Source organism: Elephas maximus, chromosome 3 (assembly GCF_024166365.1).
Source record: "Elephas maximus indicus isolate mEleMax1 chromosome 3, mEleMax1 primary haplotype, whole genome shotgun sequence".
Lineage (NCBI taxonomy): Eukaryota > Metazoa > Chordata > Mammalia > Proboscidea > Elephantidae > Elephas > Elephas maximus.
In genome coordinates this window covers 52,975,572-52,997,265 of record NC_064821.1, presented here as the reverse complement: position 1 = coordinate 52,997,265, position 21,694 = coordinate 52,975,572, and the positions used below count along the sequence as shown (strand labels likewise).

Here is a 21,694-nt window from a genome sequence, read left to right as displayed (position 1 = left end):
GGAAAAAAATAAACCGTGAAAGAGTTTTGCCCACGAAACCTAAATTGGTGAGAAATTTAAAATATAATTAAGAACCAGTCGGCATGGAAAGAGGTGCTGAATACTAACTACCAGCGCATGTTTCCATGCCAAAAGCAAGTGAAGCAGGATCACAAGGAAGAACTATATGCCGTTCCACAGTCATAAATGCACTGCTGTTTATACCACCCAGAAGGAGGAGGCGGTGCCGGGGCGGTAATCAGCCTACCAATATATTGTCTCCCCATTCCCACCAGCCTGCCCGGGGCCATCAAAGAGTACACTGGTTTGACATTTGTACCAGACATCAAGATTATAATTGACATTTAGAAGGATATGTCTACAAATACCTCACCTGTATTATACGCCTAAAGCATTAAATTTTTAACAGGCATACATGACTGGGTGAGTGGTGAGGACACAGACCACGGCCATCCTGATTACATCTAGAGAACAAGATCCTGAAGAAAAGTGTACTGAGTGGAAGATTAGGCCCCTAAATAGAATTTGGGGAGATGGCTTCTTGTTACTTTCACAATGACTCATCTGTTCACAAAGTTCCAACGTATGGATATAACTAAAATTCCATCTAAAACTGCTGAATAAAATAAGAATCCATGATTCCACACTGATAGGAAGGAATGAATAAGTACATAAATAATAGGGAAATCCTTTCCTTAAAGTAGAATCCCAACTAAATCACTGAAAGAGAAATGCTGGAATTGGAAAATCACCATTGGTAATCATCACAGTAATGATTTATTCAGGCAAGACTTCATGAATGGATGTTAAAATTAGTAGGTGAAAGCCAGAGGAATAACAGAATATTTGCAATAGTCTCAACATAGATCACTCAAGTATTAATTACAAAGGGAAAAATAGTATCTTCATAATGAAACCAACAGGTATCATGTGCCTCCTGCTAAGATGCAAAGAGAAGAACACAGCGTCACTTCTGGGCGACTTCTGCCTAAAATGCATAAACTGACTTTGATCATGGTGAAACATCAGATAAGCCCAAGGTGCAGGACATCCTACAAAATAACTGGCCTGTATACTTCAAAACTGAGAAGGTAATGAAATGTAAGTAATAGTTTCACCTAATTTCAAAATATTCTAAATTCTTCAAGAGAACCATCCAGTGTTTCCCTTGATCTCCCAGGGATGGCTAAAATCTGCCATTTCTTATCTTTGAACTAACATTATTTTCCTTCTTGAATCAATTAAATGTAAACCAAAAATAATAATAATTAATTTAATATATAAGATTGCAATGAGTTAAAACAGCCACCACAGATGCCTTTTGGCACTCTGATGAGCTCGCTTGATTCTGGTGAAACAGGCTTTTTCTGTTTTTGTTTTTAAATTAGACTACTAGATGAGGAAGTTCCAAATGTAGTTTGTTTCCATTTTTTTTGTTGTTATACGTCACAAATTTATGAAATGGTGGTATCAACATTTGAAATCACTATGGTTCTCAGAAATATGTAAGGCTTTAAATAAAGCCAAAGTTAAAAAGAACATGCCAAAGAAACATGAAGAAAAATTTACTCACAATAAATTCCTAACCCATACAGCATAACCAGAATGCTGGCTGAAAAACACCACTTGACATTTATAAGACACCACCAGGAATGAAAGCTTGAGTTTCCATGTTCATTCCACTGCAGTCTTCTGCAGAGGGGCTAAGGGCTAACTGTACTAGCGGTTTGGTGAAATAAAATATCAACACAACTCTTTGGTTAAGAGGGCATTCATTTCCTAAATTACCCTTTTGTTGTAAAGCACACAGTATAAAAACATGCCAAAATCCATTTTTACCTCAAATCTAATATAAAATTTGTAGATGGCTACTGGGCTGGTGGATAGCTTGATTAAGAGCAACCCGATTTGTTAGCTGTTCAACAACTTTCAAAACTGACCGAGTGAGATGGTAACTATTACCATTATTGAGCTATATAGTTCCCAACTTTATGTTATAAAACAGCTACACAAACAGGCCTTTATGAAGAGGAAAATAATATATTTTTTAAATCAATGGTTTTTTCCTTCTGTACTGTTAGCACTTTTAAGAATTCTTGAATCAGATTTCAGAAGAAAAGAAAAACTATGTTCTTAAACTCAGGAAACATAAATGCATATTAAAAAAAAAAGTCAAAAGACCAAGCAACCTCCTTTTTTTTTTTTTAAATAACATCATATGTTGATGTTATTTAAAAAAAAAAAAGGGGGGGGTAAAAACAGCAACAAGAAAATACTTTAAACTCCTTCAACTTTTCCTTTGGGTTCTGATAAGCTTTATAAAACCAAGCATAGTCTCTTCTCTATCAATGCATACAAACTTTTTATTTAAATTTTACCAGATGAATGAGGAAGAAGGGTTCTAACAGATGTTTCCTGACACTAAGTCAAAATGAAAGAAATCCTTCAGAATTATTAGAACACACCAAATAACCACACAAAGTATGCCCACTCTTACATACCTACAATCTGTTCCCCACACTGCAGCCAGCACAATCCAGAGTCACAGATCAGACCTCTGTGTAGACGGAGGTCTTAACTGAAGTTAAAACTAAAACCCATCCTTCTTCCTATGGGTGAGTACCACAGGACAGGCCCCTGCCCACCTCCTGGCCTCACCTCCTACCACTGCTGGCTCCTGCCACACTGGCGTTTTCCAATTCCTTTAAAAACAAAAAAAATCTAGCTTATTCCTATTTCACATTCTTTGCTTCTACTGTTTCCTTTTCCCTGACTGCTCTTCCCACAGATCTTTGGGTGACCATTTCCTTCTCATCCCAGGGTGGGATTTAAATATCTTTCCTCAGAAATGCCTCCCCTGACCCACCAGAGCTAAAGCCATCCTTCCCCTACCTAGTCATTCACTATCACATTTTATTATCTTCAAAGCACTATCAGTATCAAAAATTAGTTTACTTATTTACTTGTTTATTATCTGCCTCCCCCACAAAATAGAAGCTCCATGAGAACAAAGGCCTTCTCTGTCCTGTTTATTCATATCAAAGAATACCTGGTACACAGTGGACCCTTAATAAATTCTTTGTTGAACTAACGAATACAGGAATGAATGGATAGCAGGCTTAACAGTTAACTTTTGGGAATATAAAATAGTTTTTAATTATATTGCAATACAGACAAAACGAGAGTAGAGATTTTCCAGTGATCTGGGCAATAGTTCAAAAGGCAATAAATACAAAGCCCAGAGAATATCACGCATAATTTATTTACAAAACCTAACCCACAGAAGATCCTCAAGGAGATGGACTGATACAGTGGCTGCACCAATGGGCTCAAGCAACAATTGTGAGGATGGTACAGCACCAGGCAGTGTTTCGTTCTGTTGTACAGAGTCCCTGAGAGTCGGAACAGACCTGACGGCACCTAACCACCACCACCCACAGAAAGCTTGGCCTAGAAGAAAATAGTGAGATAATCTCTTACAAGGAATCTGGAAGGACTTGTGCATACTTGAGATAACATTAACAGTAATGATGGAGGGAGGTCTGCACAGATCAAAACTGTGTCATTTTGGTGGAGACTAGAGGAACCACAGAGACTACAGCCCTGAGATACTTTTTAATCTTTTAACTCAAACCACTCCCAGGGGTCATCTTGCAGCCAAATGAGAGACTGGCCCATGAAATAAAGGATATCACCCCTGAGTCCTGTGCTCCTCAAAATAATCATCTAGATGAAACCAAATGGTTAATATTCACCCTGGACCAAAGATGAGAAGGCTAGGGAGGATGGGGTAGCTAGATTAATGGAAACAGAAAAACTAAAATGAAAATAACGACAATGCTGATATACTGTGAAGAATGTAACTAATGTCACTGAATAATACGTACTGAAATTGTTAAATGAGAATCTAATTTCCTGTGTAAACTTTCAGCAAAAACAAAATTCAAAAAAAATTTTGAACTGTTATTTTGGAAAAAGACAAGTAAAAACAATAGTATAGCTAGTTAACGCTCTGAGTGCCTATACTAGACTAGGAACTGTTCAAAAGACCTTATAATGACTTAATCTTTACAGCAACTATATAAATTCTTCTTGTCAGGTGCCGTCGATTTGGTTCCAACTCATAGAGACCCTACGCACAACAGAACGAAACACTGCCCGGTTCTGTGCCATCCTTACAATCCTTGTTATGCTTGAGCCCATTGTTGCAGCCACTATGTCAATCCACCTCGTTGAGGGTCTTCCTCTTTTCCGCTGACCCTGTATTCTGCCAAGCATGATGTCCTTCTCCAGAGATTGATCCCTCCTGACAACATGTCCAAAGTATATAAGACGCAGTCTCGCCATCCTTGCTTCTAAGGAGCATTCTGGATGTACTTCTTCCAAGACAGATTTATTCGTTCTTTTGGCAGTCTGTGGTATATTCAATATTCTTCGCCAACACCACAATTCAAAGGCATCAATTCTTCTTTGGTCTTCCTTATTCATTGTCCAGCTTTCACATGCACATGATGCGATTGAAAATACCATGGCTTGGGTCAGGCGCACCTTAGTCTTCAAGGTGACATCTTTGCTCTTCAACACTTTAAAGAGGCCCTTTGCAGCAGATTTGCCCAATGCAATGCATCTTTTGATTTCTTGACTGCTGCTTCCGTGGCTGTTGATTGTGGATCCAAGTAAAATGAAATCCTTAACAACTTCAATCTTTTCTCTGTTTATCATGATGTTGCTTATTGGTCCAGTTGTGAGGATTTGTGTTTTCTTTATGTTGAAGTGCAATCCATACTGAAGGTTGTGGTCTTTGATCTTCATTAGTAAGTGCTTCAAGTCCTCTTCACTTTCAGCAAGCAAGGTTGTGTCACCTGCATAACACAGGTTGTTAATGAGTCTTCCTCCAATCCTGATGCCCCCTTCTTCATACAGTCCAGTTTTTCTCAGATTATTTGCTCAGCATACAGGTTGAATCCGTATGGTGAAAGAATAAAACCCTGGCGCACAACTTTCCTGACTTTAAACCAATCAGTATCCCCTTGTTCTGTCCGAACAGCTGCCTCTTGATCTATGTAAAGGTTCCTCATGAGCACAATTAAGTGTTCTGGAATTCCCATTCTTCGCAATGTTATCCATAGTTTGTTATGATCCATACAGTCGAATGCCTTTGCATAGTCAGTAAAACAAAGGTATACATCCTCCTGGTATTCTCTGCTTTCAGCCAAGATCCATCAGACATCAGCAATGATATCCCTGGTTCCATGTCCTCTTCTGAAACCAGCCTGAATTTCTGGCAGCTCCCTGTCAATATACTCCTGCTGTCGTTTTTGAATGATCTTCAGCAAAATTTTGCTTGCATGTGATATTAATGATATTGTTCTGTAATTTCCACATTCGGTTGGATCACTTTTCTTGGGAATAGGCATGAATATGGATCTTTTCCGGTCAGTTGGCCAGGAAGCTGTCTTCCATATTTCTTGGCATAGACGAGTGAGCACCTCAGCACTGCATGCATTTGTTCAAACATCTCAATTGATATTCCATCAATTCCTGCAGCCTTGTTTTTTGCCAATGCCTTCAGAACAGCTTTGACTTCTTCCTTCAGCACCATCGGTTCCTGATCATATGCCACCTCTTGAAATGGTTGAACATCGACTAATTCTTTTTGGTGTAATGACTGTGTATTCCTTCCATCTTCTTTTGATGCTTCCTGTATCATTTAATATTTTCCCCATAGAGTCCTTCAGTATTACAACTCGAGGCTTGAATTTTTTCTTCAGTTCTTTCAGCTTGAGAAACGCCGAGCCTGTTCTTCCCTTTTGGTTTTCCATTTCCAGCTCTTTGCACTTGTCATTATAATACTTTGTCTTCTACAGCCGCCCTTTGAAATCTTCTGTTCAGTTCTTTTACTTCATCAATTCTTCCTTTTGCTTTAGCTGCTCAACGTTCGAGAGCAAGTTTCAGAGTCTCCTCTGACATCCATCTTGGTCTTTACTTTCTTTCCTGTCTTTTCAATGACCTCTTGCTTTCTTCATGTATGATGTCCTTGATGTCATTCCACAACTTGTCTGGTCTTAGGTCACCAGTGTTCAATGCATCAAATCTATTCTTCAGATGGTCTCTAAATTCAGATGGGATATACTCAAGGTCATATTTTGGCTCTCATGGACTTGCTCTGATTTTCTTCAGTATCAGCTTGAACTTGCATATTAGCAATTGATGGTCTGTTCCACAGTTGGCCCCTGGCCTATTTCTGACTGATGATATTGAGCTTTTCTATTGTCTCTTTCTACAGATGTAGTCAATTTGATTTCTGTGTGTTCCATCTGGCGAGGTCCATGTGTATAGCTGCCGTTTATGTTGGTAAAAGAAGGTATTCACAATGAAGAAGTCGTTGGTCTTGCAAAATTCTATCATTCGATCTCTGGCATTGTTCCTATCACCAAGGCCATATTTTCCAACTACTGATCCTTCTTTGTTTCCAACTTTTGCATTAAAATTACCAGTAATTATCAATGCATCTTGATTGCATGTTCGGTCAATTTCAGACTGCAGCAGCTGATAAAAATTTTCTATTTCTTCATCTTTGGCCTTAGTGGTTGGTGCGTATATTTGAATAATAGTCATATTAACTGGTCTTCCTTGTAGGCGTATGGATATTATCCTATCACTGACAGCGCTGTACTTCAGGACAGATCTTGAAATGTTCTTCTTGACAATGAATGCAACACCATCCCTCTTCAAGCTGTCATTCCCAGCATAGTAGACTATATGATTGTCCAATTCAAAATGGCCAGTACCAGTCCATTTCAGCTCACTAATGCCTAGGATAGTGATGTTTATGTGTTCCATATCATTTCTGATGATTTCCAATTTTCCTAGATTCATACTTTGTACATTCCAGGTTCTGATTATTAGTGGATGTTTGCAGCTGTTTCTTCTTATTTTGAGCTGTGTCACATCAGCTAATGAAGGTCCCGAAAGCTTTACTCCATCCCCGTCATTAAGGTCGACTCTACTTTGAGGAGGCAGCTCTTCCGCAGTCATCTTTTGAGTGCCTTCCAACCTGGGGGGCTCATCTTCCAGCACTATATCAGACAATGTTCCGCTGCTACTCATAAGGTTTTCCAGCACTATATCAGACAATGTTCCGCTGCTGTTCATAAGGTTTTCACTGGCTAATACTTTTCAGAAGTAGACTGCCGGGTCCTTCTTCCTAGTCTGTCTTAGTCTGGAAGCTCAGTGAAACCTGTCCTCCATGGGTGACCCTGCTGGTATCTGAATACTGGTGGCATAGCTTCCAGCATCACAGGAACACGCAAGCCCCTACAGAACGGCAAACTGACAGACACGTGGGGGACTGTATAAATTAGTACTACTCTTATCTCCATCTTTACAGATGAGAAAACTAAGACACAAAGTAACTTCCCACGGTCACACATCGAGAAGCCAAAATTTGTTCACAAAGCAGTTTGCCTCCAGAGTTCCCACTCTTCCCTACACCATACCACCTCTCCAGAAATAATGATATTGTTGTTAGCTGCCCTTGAGAAGCCCCCATCTCACAGTGACGCCATGTGTGTCAGAGTACAACTGCTCCATAGGGTTTTCTTGGCGGCAATCTGTGCAGAAATAGTTTACAATCTGTACAGAAACAGTTCGCCAGGGCTTTCTTTCATGGATCCATTGGGTGGGTTCCAGCCGCCAATCTTTAGGTTAGCAGCCAAGCTAATCCAAGGCTGCATGTATACTGAAGACTAAGAATGTGTTTTCAGCTTAGAACGGACCCACCATAGCCACTGAGAGCTTCTTATAGTTGGATAAACTGCCAGTCAGACAGTTTCTAATGCTTCTGTATCTGAGGAGGGAAGTGGCTGACACAGGCTTAACTTATCAGTGTCTATAAAGATGCAGTCTGTAATTACTTAACACAATCTTCGTGCTTTGGTTCAATACCACACACGAACAGTGGCAACCATATATTTAAAACACAGAACCTTGGGTGTGTGGACACTTGAGCTGAATCACATTAAGTATAACCCTTTCAAGGTCTGCAAAGTTGTTATGGTCATTCAAGACTATTTAAGAACAGCATTTCAAAAAACGCATGCAGAATAACTAACAGACTAACTCTAACAGTTACCTTTAAGGTTTTGTAGTAAATGGCCCTGTTGATTTCCAATGGAAACAAATTTTGCTCTTCTCCTGAGCAAGCCCAGTTCACATATCGCAGCCAGTTCCCCTTCTCTGGATCAGTGGCATCAATGCACATCCATCCCAAATTGGGGTAATATACCTAGGAGTGTGAGGGGGCGGAAAAAAACCTTTGTTAAAATAGAACTATCTTAAAAATGTTTCCATTCTCGATTTTTAAGACTTCATTGTTTTCATCATATGCAAATAGCCTATGAAGCATTTCACAGAAAAAAACATAAATAAGCAACAGAGAAAAGAAAAACACCAAATGAACACTGAGGTCCAAAACTATGTAATTCTCAATTACTTTTCCATTTGAGCTTGTTGCAGTACTTTTTCCCCTAATATTAAAGGGCTATAGTTAAAGTGATTAATGATCTTCAAACGCTTGGCAAATGTGTATGCAAAGACAAATGACAACCACATTCCCTAAAGTGTAACCTTAAAGAGAAAAATACAGCTTACAGCAGTGTTCTGCACCACCCAAATTCCACGAGCTTTATGGGTTGTTACAGAAGCAGAGCACTGGGGCCCAGGCACGCCGGCCTGCACAGTTCAGAGGTCCGTAATGTAGAGTTCACAGGAGCCTTCAGTGAGTTAACAAGCATTGAACCTCCAAAAAACCCACACCTGGGTGGTAGCGTGTGACGCTTTTGCAAATTCAGCAAATTTTGAAATGTTTCAAAACTTTATCTCGAGCATCCCTGTTATGGATTAACTGTGTCTCCCAAAAATATCTGTCAACTTGGCTAGGTCATGATTCCCAGTATTATATGATTGCCCACCATGTTATGTTATAAAGCCCATCTCTATGATGTTCATGAGGTGGGTTTAGCAGCAGTTTTGTAAACTCAATCTACAAGATTAGATTATGTCCTAAGCCAACCTCTTTTGAGATATAAAATAAAGAGTGAGCAGAGAGACAGGGGGACCTCATGCCACCAAGAAAGCAGTGCTGGGAGCACAGTGTGGTCTTTGGACGTGAGGTTCCTACACTGAGATGCAGCCAGACCAAGGGAAGATTGATGCATCACAAGGACCTTCCTCCAGAGCTGACAGAGAAAAGTCTGCCCCTGGAGCTGGCACCCTGAGTTTGGACTTCTAGCCTACTGGACTGTGAAAGAATAAACTTCTCTTTGTTAAAGCCATCCACTTGTGGTATTTCTGTTACGTCTGCACTTGATGACCAAGACGGACTTTGGTACCAGGAATGGGGTGCTGCTCTAACACATACCTACAATGTGGTAGCAATTTTGAAACTGTGACTGGGTAGAAGACTCAGAAGGAAGTGAGGAGAACTATTAACACCAGAGATGGGACAGACGGTGAGAAGCAACTGCACAAAACCGGGAGCAGCAGAGAACCAGCAGCAGCAGCAGAACCAGGAGACCAGCACCAGACAGCACTAGAGCCGACCCATGGAGCATGAGAGCTGAGTGCCTGTGCACAGGCAGCTTCCTGGCAGAACGGGGTGCCTCCAGGCACTTACTGGTGGAGCTAGGTTTGTTAACCCATGGAGCAAGAGAACTTTAGTGCCTTTTGGCCTAAGTTCACTGGCAGAGTAGGGTGCCTCCAGGCACTTATCAGTGGAGCCACTGAGCTTTGGAACACCTGCCCCAGCAGGGCAGATGCGGGCATGAGACCCAAAGGCCGAGAGGCCAAGGAACCAGAAAGCAGAAGCTGAAGAGACAAGGAAAACAGGAAGCTGAGCTGCCTCTGTCTCAAAAGGTATGGCCAGGACCTCTGGGGTTTCAAAGCGTGGAGCCATGGCCTCTGGTATTTCTAAGGGTGGAGTTGCCACTCAGGTGGACTACAAAAATGGTACACCTGAAGCCATATACCTAAAGCTGAGGGAGCAGAGTTGCTGTCCCAGTGGGCCTAGAAGGCAGAGCTGAGGCCCAGGGCTGAGGGGCCTCCACTCAGAATCCAGAGAACGTAGCCAATACTTAGAGTCTAGAGGGCAGAACCATTGTGTAGATGGTCTCAGAGAACAGAGGATTGTTTTCAAAGCCTTGAGGACAAATGTAATGTGCTCTGCTGACTTGCTTGGTGCCTGTTATCCCTTCTTTCCCTCCAGTTTCTCCCATTTGTAATGGAAATGTCTAGCTTGTGCCTGTTCTGCCATTGTACTTTGGAAGCAGATGACTTGTATCTTAGATTTCACAGATGAAGAAGAATTTTTGGATTTTGGACTTGGAGCTGAATTAAGACTTCTGCTATGATATGATGGGGTGAATGTGTTTTACATGTGGCAAGGACGTGAATTTTGGGGGGGTCAAAGGGTGGAATGCCACAGATTAAACTGTGTCCCCCCAAAATATCTGTCAACTTGGCTAGGTCATGATTCCCAGTACTGTATGACTATCTACCATTTTGTCATCTGATGAGACTTCTCTATGTGTTCTAAATCCTATCTCTATGACATTGATGAAATGGGATTAGCAGTAGTTTTGTAATCTCAATCTATAAGATTAGATTGTGTCTTAAGCCAATCTCTTTTGAGATATAAAAAAAGTGAGCAGAGAGATGGGGGACCTCATACCACCAGGAAAGCTGTGCCAGGAGCACAGTATATCCTTTGGTTGTGAGGTTCCTGCGCTGAGATGCTCCCAGACCAAGGGAAGATTAATGCCTCACAAGGACCTTCCTCCACAGCCAATAGAGAGAGAAAGCCTTCCCCTGGAGCCAGCGCCCTGAATTTGGACTTCTAGCCTACTGGACTGTGAGAAAAAAAACTTCTCTTTGTTAAAGCCATCCACTTGTGGTATTTCTGTTATAGCAGTACTAGATGACCAAGACAATCCCTCAGGAAATAGGGTGCTATGGAACATATTCTGGGAAATATCTACCCTTCAGGGAAAAAAACAAAAAAAAACCGAAAACTCAACCCCTCTTCCAGAAGGCAAATCAAATCTACTCTTGCAACAAACTTCCCTGATCACTGATGCTCAGTTAGCTCTTCCTCCCCGATACTTTACAACACTTATCATTCCTTCATTGGAAAATCTATTTAGTGATGATTTTTAACTTTTTATTTATAGATACATGTATACATATACATGCCTACTTCCCCAAAACTAGAGTATGAAATGCTTGACTGGGCCCTGAAACAGAACTGCAGAATCAAGTGGTGAAGGACCTGTTGAGCAAAAGAAATGACCCTTTTACTTCCTCTTAAGGAACAAAGGAAAGAGGTTAGATGGTTCCATTTCTTCCCCATATACACAACCGAGACTCCCCTCATTCATTCCCTTTTCTTTCCTACCCACATCCAACACTTCTTTACTGCACCTTTCTTTCAGGAACAGCTCCCACTCCCCAGCTAACGAGGATGACTCTGCTCTTCTAGGCATGAGACTGCTGGTAACAACCTCCACCCTCCTGGGTGCTAAGAATACTTTCTTCTTGTTGGGAATTCAATGTCAGGCATAATGCTACACGCTTTACATATTATCCTGTTTAACCCTACACAGCGAGTTTATTATTCCCTTTTACCACGTGGAAATTGAGGCTCAAAAGTTAGTTATTTTCCCCAAACTACCAACTTAGTATGAAGACTAAGGTGTGCCTGACCCAAGCCATGGTATTTTTAATCACATCATATGCATGTGAAAGCTGGACAATGAATAAGGAAGATCAAAGAAGAATTGATGCCTTTGAATTGTGGTGTTGGCGAAGAATACTGAATATACCATGGACTGCCAAAAGAGTGAACAAATCTGTCTTAAAAAAAGTACAGCCAGAATGCTCCTTAGAGGCAAGGATGGCGAGACTGTGTCTTACATACTTTGGACATGTTGTCAGGAGGGATCAGTCCCTGGAAAAGGACATCAAGCTTGCAGAGTACAGGGTCAGCGAAAAAGAGGAAGGCCCTCAATGAGGTGAACTGACACAGTGGTTGCAACAATGAGCTCAAGCATAATGATTGTAAGGATGGCTCAGGACTGGGCAGTGTTTCGTTCAGTTGTGCACAGGGTCACCATGAGTCAGAACCGACTCGACAGCACCTAATAACAACAACAACCTCCTTAGTAAGCAGAACAAACCAAAAAACCAAACCCATTGCTACTGAGTTGATTCCAACTCATAGCAACCCTATAGGACAGAGCAGAACTGCCCCATAGGGTTTCCAAGGAGTGGCTGGTGGATTCGAACTGCTGACCTTTTGGTTAGCAGCCTGAGCTCTTAGCCACTGTGCCACCAGGGCTCCAGTAAGTAGCACAGATGGGCCTTAAATTAAACCCAGATTAGCATGACCTCTGCTCAACAGCCATGCCTTCCTTGACCATCTGAGTTAAAGCTGCAACCCCTTCTCTTCTCATCAGCACTCCCCCACCCCTGCTTTATTTTTCTTTGCAGCACTCGTGCTCTTCCAGTGCATGATATTACCTACTTAATTATTTTGTTTAGTGGTTGCCCCCCACATGCTCCCCCCAAGTATTAGCTCCATGAAAAGACATTTTGGCCTTTTCATTCACTGCAGTATAGGCAGTCCCCAGGTTACAATCATCGGACTTACATACAACCTGTAGTTATGAACCAAGCCCTGTAAAGCCTATTATATGAAAAATCTGAGGTACATACAGTGGTTCATAACAGCAAACACGAGCTACTGTGCGACACGCATCAAAACGTTGTTATTACTACATTATTGTGTTAAAGATGTTTTAGTGTATCTGGAAAAGTTTCTTTAATGTTTTTTATGCATAGAAAGTACACTATACACTAAGGCAAAAACCTAACTGATGTTAGACATGAACAGTACCTAATTATTCCAACTTACGTACGAATTCAACTTAAAGACAAACTGAGGAACAGAAGTCACTCAAATCCAGGGACAGCCTGTACTTCCCATACCTGGAACTGGTGCCTGGCATATAGCAAGCTCTCGATAGGTAACTATGGAATGAATGAAAGGATATCATTATACACAAATGTATGACTACCACTATTGGCACAGTTTGTATTCGACTGTTAAAGGTAGGCGGTTCGAACCCACCCAGCGGTATCATGAAAGATAGGTCTGGCAATCTGCTTCCATACAGATTACAGTCAAAAAAACCCTTTGGAGCAGTTCTATTCTGTAACACACAGGGTCACCATGAGTCAAAATTGACTAGACAGCAACTAACAACAACAACACTACGTCACATACACCATACTAGAAGGTGCTTTGCCATTACTTTATCTAATCATCATAAGCACCAAGGAGAACATTTTCACTGTCATATAAGTGTCTCCAGTGCATTTATTCAATAATTGGTTGTTTACTAAAAGATCTATTTGCATATCCTAAAGAAACGTTATCCATGTCGCATTAGACTCCATTTCAACCTGTCACAGAGTGCTCTTACATATCTATGTAAATATGTGCACATACATGCATATACACACCCACGAACTCTTCCCCCTTTAAAACAAACGGCAGCCCACAAATGGCATGTTATGAAGAAATAGCAAACAATATAAAATTTAAAGTTAAGCTTAGCACACCAAAATTAATATAAGCTGCTATAGTTTAAAATGCTTAAGAATATTTTTTGTCACATTTACTAGCCTCATAAAATAAGGAAAATAGAGTAGACGTTGCTCTTGAGTCAATTTCAACTCACAGCGACCCTATAGGACAGAGTAGAACTGCCCCATAGGGTTTCCAAGGAGCAGGTGGTAGATTTGAACTGCTGACCTTTTGGTTGGCAGCCAGGGCTCTTAACCACTGCGTCACCAGAGCCCCCCAGGTCAATACAGACCTTTGCAAAGAGTAAGTGGTCTAGCTGAGTGAATTCTTTGCTCATGTATAGTTCGTTTTCTTTCAAAAGGAACTATGCCACCTTCTAAGTCATACTGTTGTTGTTAGGTACGGTCTAGTCAGTTCTGACTCCTAGAGACCCTATGAACAACAGAACAAAACAGTGCCCAGTACTGCACCATCCTCACAAAAAAATTGCTATGTTGGAGCCCATTGTTGCAGCCACTGTGTCAATCCACCTCGCTGAGGGTCTTCTCAGTCAGTCATACATACTAACTCCTGTACAATAATTTTTTTCATAATAAATGTTATCTAGTTTTATAGAAAAAGTATACTTATCACTTACAGTGTTATAGAATACGATGATAATCAAAAATCATTTCAAATTAAAACAATTTTCATCGACTAAACTGGAATTTTTTTTTTTTTTTTTAAGGAAAAAAAAATAACCAGGGCTGGAAAGGGTGTGGGAAAACATACATTTCCCAAACATTGCCAATCAGAGAACAAATCGGTATACACCCACCCCTCATTTATCAACATGGTTAGCTGCCAAAGAAGGTTGATCACAACAGATGACAAAATGGAGAATGACTACATCATTACATAACTGCCAGATATTACTATATAACTGCCAAACCAGAGAATCACGGCCCAGCCAAGTTGACATATAATCTTAACCGTCACAGCCAAGGTTACTCTTGCCTAACACCTCAGCATTCATTACTGCCAGATGTAAGTCGTTAATATGCAAAACAGTCACATAGTATTTTTTTTATTATTGTTGTAAATGCAAAATGCCAGATAACAAGACAGTCGATAAATGAGGAGTAGATGTAATTTTTTGGATGAATTTACCAGTACCTAATGAAAAAAAAATTTTTTTTTAATGTATATATGCTTTAAACAGCATGTACTCTAACAGGAATTTTTCTAATGAGCTAATTGGGCGATGACACCAAGATGTATGTACAATGATGTTCGCAGCATTATGGTTTACTACAGACTGTTTCCGATTCATTGATAAGCAGAAAACTATGCAATTAATTCAGTAAATTATGGTTCATCCATATAATGGGATACTAAGCAAGCAGACATTAAAAAATAGTGTTGTATAAATGATTAGTAGGATTATATGGGAATTTTTATTTTCTGTTATAAATTTTTGTATTCTTTAAGACTTTTCACAATAAACACATTATTTCTGTAATCAGAAGAAAACAAAGATAAACAGATACAGAAATAATTCACTGACATAAAATATACTCGCAATACATTGATGACTGAATAAAGCCATTTATAGAAAGTATGCATTACAAGATACCATTTTGTTTTTAAACATATGAAGATAAAAATAATCTCAAACTAAATACACAAAAATGTTAACAATGGTTTTCTCTGAGAAGTGACATTATCCATAATTTTTATTTTCTTTCCTTTATCTGAATTTTCTACTTTTTCTCCACTCATTTAGTAATATATGGAGCCCTGGTAGTACAGTGGTTAGGAGCTACGGCGAGCTACATTGGCTAAACAAAAGGTAACCCAGTGCCATCGAGTCGAAAACAAAAGGTAGGCAGTTATGGGGCAGTACTACTCTGTCGTATAGGTTCGCTATGAGTCAGAATCAACTTGATGGCAACAGGTTGTTTGTTTTTTTTTGTTGTTATACAGGAGAAAGATGTGGCAGTCTGCGTCTGTAAAGATTTACAGCCGTGGAAACCCTATGGGGCAGTTCTACTCAGGTCTATAGGGTCACTATGAGTCAGAATCAACTAGATGGCAGTGGGTTTTTATGTTGTTGTTGTTATATAGCAAGAAAAGGAGCCCTGGTGGTGCAGTGGTTAAGCGCTCAGCTGCTAACTGAAAGGTCGGAGGATTTGAACCCACCAGCCACTCCACAGCAGAAAATGAGGCCGTCTGCTTAGGAAATCTTATGGGGCAGTTCTACTTCGTCCAGTAGGGTCGCCATGAGTCGAAATCAACAGCAACAGGTTTGGTTTGTCTTTTTTTGATACAACAAGAAAGGGAGGTGTGATAGAGAAACCAAGTTAGTCTTTTAAATGAAAAACTCAGTTTGGATGGAGTTAGCCAAGGTCTGCTGAATCCTAAGCTAAAATAATAATTATAGACATGCCCTGAGGGAGCAGGAGAGCAGTGGGATGCAGACCCAAAATAATTATAGACATGCACATATATGGACGTATATATTGCAATAACGTGTATGTGTGTGTGTGTCCCAAAGTTTTAATGATTTAATGATCAGGAATTTAAAAAATGTTTCTCATTTTTATTTAGAGTATAACCTTATAATTTGGATCTGGGATGAAAATCTGTTTTTATACGATTCGAATCTTTTTTGTCAAATCTTGGTTTCCAGTCAAATTTAGTTTCAGTGATGATGCACACAACCTAATCTCCAAAATGTGACAGTATCTTGCTTAATGTAATTACAAATTATTACACCTCAAAAATGCCACAAACCATTAGACTAGGGTGGTGGAAAGACAGTGGACAACCAACTAGAATCCCTTCCTTTCAGACAAAGACAACACAAAGGCAGGTAAAATGCCCACCCAAGCTCAAACCCAACAAATGCCATGTAGTAAGTCTTATAATGACCAAGAAATACTCAGCTAACTTGATCCCAAAGAGAAATCCATCTGCCTATCTATCCTACTCCCATTGAGTCAATTCTGATTCACAGTGGTCCTACAGGATAGAGTAGAACTGACCCACAGGGTTTCCAAGGCTGTAAGTCTTTCTGGGAGCAGACTGCCACATCTTACTGTCCTGGAGTGGCTGGCAGGTTTGAATCACCAACCTCTCGGTTAGCAGCCAAGCACTTTAACCACCTGCACCACCAGGGTTCCTTCAAAGAGAAATACGTCCATGTAATCACTGACTATTCATAATCCAACCCATACAACAGTCCCTTTCAATAAGGCAAGGGTACTTGGTTATGATTGTTTTTAAGTTTTTTTTTATAAGTTAACTGACTTTCAAATTGAAACTCCCTAGTGGCACAGTGGTTAACAGCTCGCTGCTAAACAAAAGGCCAGCAATTCAAACCCAACAACTGCTACTTGGAAACCCTATGGGGCAGTTCAACCCTGCCCTACAGGGTCACTATGAGTTGGAATCTAGTCGACGGCAACGGGTTTGGTTTGGTTTTGGTATTTGGAGAGGAAGAAATGAAGAAAAAAGAAAAAGTGTCCATATACCAGGCATAGGGCTAGATGCTTTAAATTTTATTTAACCTTTACAAGAACCCGACGAAATATTATTAAGCCTCTTTTATAAATAAGGAAACTTGAGAGGTTAGTAACTTTACCAGAATTACGGTTGTTGTTGTTCTTAGGTGCCACAGTCAATTCCAACTCATAGCTACCCTATGTACCACAGAACAAAACACTGCCCGGTCCTGCGCCATGCTCACAATCGTTGTTATGCTTGACCCGTTGTTGCAATGAATGTTTACAGCTGTTTCTTCTCATTTTGAGTAGTGCCACATCAGCAAATGAAGGTCCCAAAAGCATGACTCCCTTCCCGTCACTAAGGTCGAGTCTACTCTGAGGAGGTAGTTCTTCCCCAGCCATATTTTGAGTGCCTTCCAATCTGGGGGGCTCATCTTCCAACACTATATCAGACAATGTTCTGCTGCTATTCATAAGGTTTTCACTGGCTAATTCTTTTCAGAAGTAGACTTCTGGTTCCTTCTTCCTAGTCTGTCTTAGTCTGGAAGTTCAGCTGAAACTTGTCCTCCATGGGTAACCCTGCTGCTATCCAAATACTGGTGGCATAGCTTCCAGCATCACAGTAACAAGCAAGCCCCCGCAGTACAACAAACTGACAGACATATGGGGACCAGAATCATGGAGCTGCTAAGATTCAGAGCCAGGATACAAACCTGGTCCTCTCATTTACTCCTACACCAAAGTAAAACAGACACTCAGTAGGAAAGGGCACAGGACCACTATACTCTTGTCCTACTGACAGGCTGGGGCGGTGGGGGGGGGCAATTTACCTTTCTCTTCTTCCTCTTTCTAAACTTCTCTTCCCCATCCCTAACCTCTCTGAAACAATCTAGGCCCTACCGCCTCTCTGCCTCTACCGCTAGACAGAACTGGGTATAAACTCACTGTAAACTAGAATGCAATTTTCTTACCGTTCGATTTCCATTTGATTTAATCCAGGCATTCTGAAAGTCATAAAGTAATCTAAATTCATACACACACAAACTTAAATACACATTCAAAATTAAACCTTCATGACATATTTAGAAAGATTTGCAAAGAACAAACTGAACAAACATATTACTCAGTGAATGCGGACGGGTTTTAGCTTATATCCTTTCTTTCCATTTATTTATTAAACCCTGCAAGTATTAATTCAAGTTTGTAACTTAAAAAATTAAAAAAAAAAAATTCTCACACAATTAATGCAAACATACCATTTTTCAAATCTTCAACTATCTGCCAACAAGGACTAATCTCAACTTGGAGTAACCAACTTAGTTTGGCAGAAATCACTATCATGAATTAGGACAGGGCAATGACACAACCTCCTCACACTGCACCGACTCTGATGCTGAGAGAAGTCTTGCAGTCACCCAAAGTTAGATTTACAGTAAGGAAGCCATTTCCTCTGGCTGTTCGTTGGACTTCCTTCTCCACTGCATGTAACCGAGAGCGCTAACACATTAACTATGGAGACAGAACCTCTCTTGGAGGCCCAAGCTCCCAGGTCAGTGGCCCTAGTTTATCCATACCACCAAAGGCGCCTTTTCATATCTTTATTTCTCAAGTGTTCTAGCTTGTTCCATTTTTAACATTAGGGCTTTTCCTCCGAACAACAACCTCCATGAGGTATTGCCAGAATTGATAAAATACCACAAATGTCATATGCCAAGCTCAGGGCTCCAGAACTTAAAAAGCACCAAGCACATACATGGTAAAAGCTTAACAAATATGGGCTGAATACATGAACAGACAATCTCCCAGACAGAATTATTTTGCAAGGCCAAGCCACCAATCTGAGCACACATTAAGTTGTTTGAGAACCAATAAAAACCCAGTTGTCATCGGGTCAATTCCAACTTATGGTGACCCATGTGTGTCAGAGCAGAACTGTGTCCCATAGGTTTTTCAATAGCTGTGATCTTTCAGAAATAGATCACTAGAGCTTTCTTCCAAGATACCTCTGAGTGGGTTCAAACCACCAACTTTTTGGTTAGTAGCTGAGTGCTTAACTGCACCACCGATGGACTCCTACTTGTTTGGGATGATCATGTAATTCTCTGTACTTCAACATCCTCATTTGCGCTAAAGTACATGAGAGAAGAACAGTGCAGTTTGCACTGCATCTTCTATTACAACCAACTCAACAGCCATCCCACTTTTAAGCACCAAGATCGAAATCTGTATATTGCTATTAGCCAACCATTCAGCTTCTCGGTAAATCTGAAACACCAAATACCACCACTTTCACTTCCATTGCTTCTTTTCTCCACATGTAGAGACCAGGGCTTGGCAAACTTTTGCAGCAAAGGCTACGTAGCAAATATTTTTGGTTTTGTAAGCCATACAGTCTCTGTCACAACTACCCTGCCCATTTTAAGACAAAAGCAACCATAAATGAATGAGTAAATGAATGAGTACAGCTGTGCTCCAATAAAATTTTGCTTATGGACACTAAAATTTGAATTTCATAAAATTTTCACATCACAAATTATTACCCTCTTTTTTTTTTTTCCAATCACTTAAAAATGTAAAACCATTCTTAGCTCTAGGGCCATAAAACACAGGTGGTTAAGTCGATTTATCCTGTGGGATTTGGTCTAAGGACCATAGCTTTGTCAGCCCGGGATCTAGATCTTTTCCTTTTCCTATGGAGCTACCTCGATGCACGGTTTAGAAGGTAGAAAAGGGCAGTAAGAGTTAAGCAGTACTTTCTGAACAAAGGTTCTGCAGGATCGGCTGAGTTCACCACTCTCCTTTTTATCCTTGACTGCAATTTTAACTCAGAAATATCTATGGAAGCCAGTAGTTAATACCTAACCATAACAGAGCTGATTGATAAAAACCATTTGTTTTCACTTCTTTAAAAAATTACATCAAAGTCTTCTCACTGATAGACAATTTCTCTGTCAATTTTATATGATACAGAACTCTACTCCTTCCCTCACCCCATCCTCCTGACTCAAATATATTTGTTGTCTAAATGAATAAAATGCAAACAGAGCAATAAACTATCAGTTTTCATGTTTAAAAAAAAAAAAGTATTAAAAAATTTAACAATATCCAAGCTTTAAAAGATTAAGAGGAAATATGTACTCCTTTTTTGGTGGTTATGCAAATTGGTACAATCCTTCTGGAGGATTTGCTTAGTAAAATGTATCAAAAGTTAAAATGTACACAACTTTTTAGATTTAACAATTATACTTCTAATAATTTATCTTAAAATAATCAAACAAGTCAGCAAACATGGATGCAGTTTTTGTACTTTGAAGAATTCGTTATAACCATGAAAAGATTAAAACTATTTAAATGTCCAACATAAAAAAAACCAGGTGCCATCAAGTCGATTCCAGCTCACAGCGACCCTACAGGACAGAGCAGAACTGCTCCATAGGGGTTCCGAGGAGCGGCTGGTAGATTTGAACTTCCGACCTCTCTGGTTAGCAGCCATAGCATGCTGTAGCTCTTAACCACTGCGCCACCAGGGCCCTAAGTGTCCAACATAGAGGACTAGTTAAATAAAGCAAAGATGGTACATAGTGGTCGTTCATAAGAAATAACGATGGAGAGAACTGTTTGACATAGATGTATCCAAAACATATCGAGAGAGACCAGCACGTCACAAAGCTGCACATCCTGTCTATTTGCGTAAAATTGCTATATATGGTATCTGTGTATGTAGCAGTGTGTGGGAGAAAAACAGTGGCAGAGAAGCAGGGTGAAAAGAACGTTCATCAAACTGTTAACACTGGTTTTCCTGGGTGGCAGAAATTTCAATGATTTTTACTTTGTTTACATTTTTCCATATTGTTTATATTTTTTTACAATAAGCATGTATTACTTTGATAATTTAAAAAAAGACTTATTAAAGTAATTCTCATTCAAAAGTTCTACTCATTAGAAGCAATTTAAGCCCCAAAGAAGTAGATTTTAAAAGATTTTATCAAAAGCAGTTTTAAAATACTGCAGACTGTTCAATGTGTATGGAGATAGTCAAGAGAGGTATGACATGAAATCCTGAGTTTCAGTTAGCTGGCAGTTCCCCACCAGACGCTGATAAAAGGATGCTCTCCTCTTGAGAACCTGACTGTTCTGTGCATTCACCCTGAGGATACACTACTATTTGTCTCCTGTTATCTCTTATTTAGCAGAATGTTTTCAGTGAAAGCTTACAGGACTTAAGACTCCTTGGTTAAATAATCAAGGGCTCAGGAAAAGCAATTTAACACTTTGTCTTAGACTAGATTTAAAATGGAGTTCTAGCTGGGGTATAAAACCTGGCTGCTAAAACATAACCTGGTCTTAAGGGGCTTTGATGGTAAGAACAAATGCTAAGACGAGATTCTGACGATAAGCAGTTTCCATCACACTAATAACAGGCATCCTGGTGCAAGTCTGAGGATAGGCCCAGGGATGGAAAAAATTAGTGAGAAAATACTAAATTTTACCTAGATTTTTATTTTCTTCTTTATAAGAAATATTTATATCATAATGCACGCTTCTTATACTTTCCATATGC

The 21,694-nt window shown here is 40.0% G+C and overlaps 1 protein-coding gene across 8 annotated transcripts in view; it reads right to left on the bottom strand.

The window, feature by feature from the left end:
* Positions 1-21,694, bottom strand: part of PRDM2 (PR/SET domain 2) — a 173,773-nt gene that overhangs the window by 103,111 nt on the left and 48,968 nt on the right. For all 8 annotated transcript variants that reach the window (XR_007516531.1, XR_007516530.1, XM_049877965.1 and 5 more), the window contains one exon: positions 8,135-8,287. Coding sequence is in view for 6 of the 8 variants with exons in the window: in XM_049877965.1 (XP_049733922.1) it covers positions 8,135-8,287 (153 nt within the window). In the remaining 2 variants the exon portion in view is untranslated. Of the gene's footprint in view, positions 1-8,134; positions 8,288-21,694 lie in introns of those variants that run through there.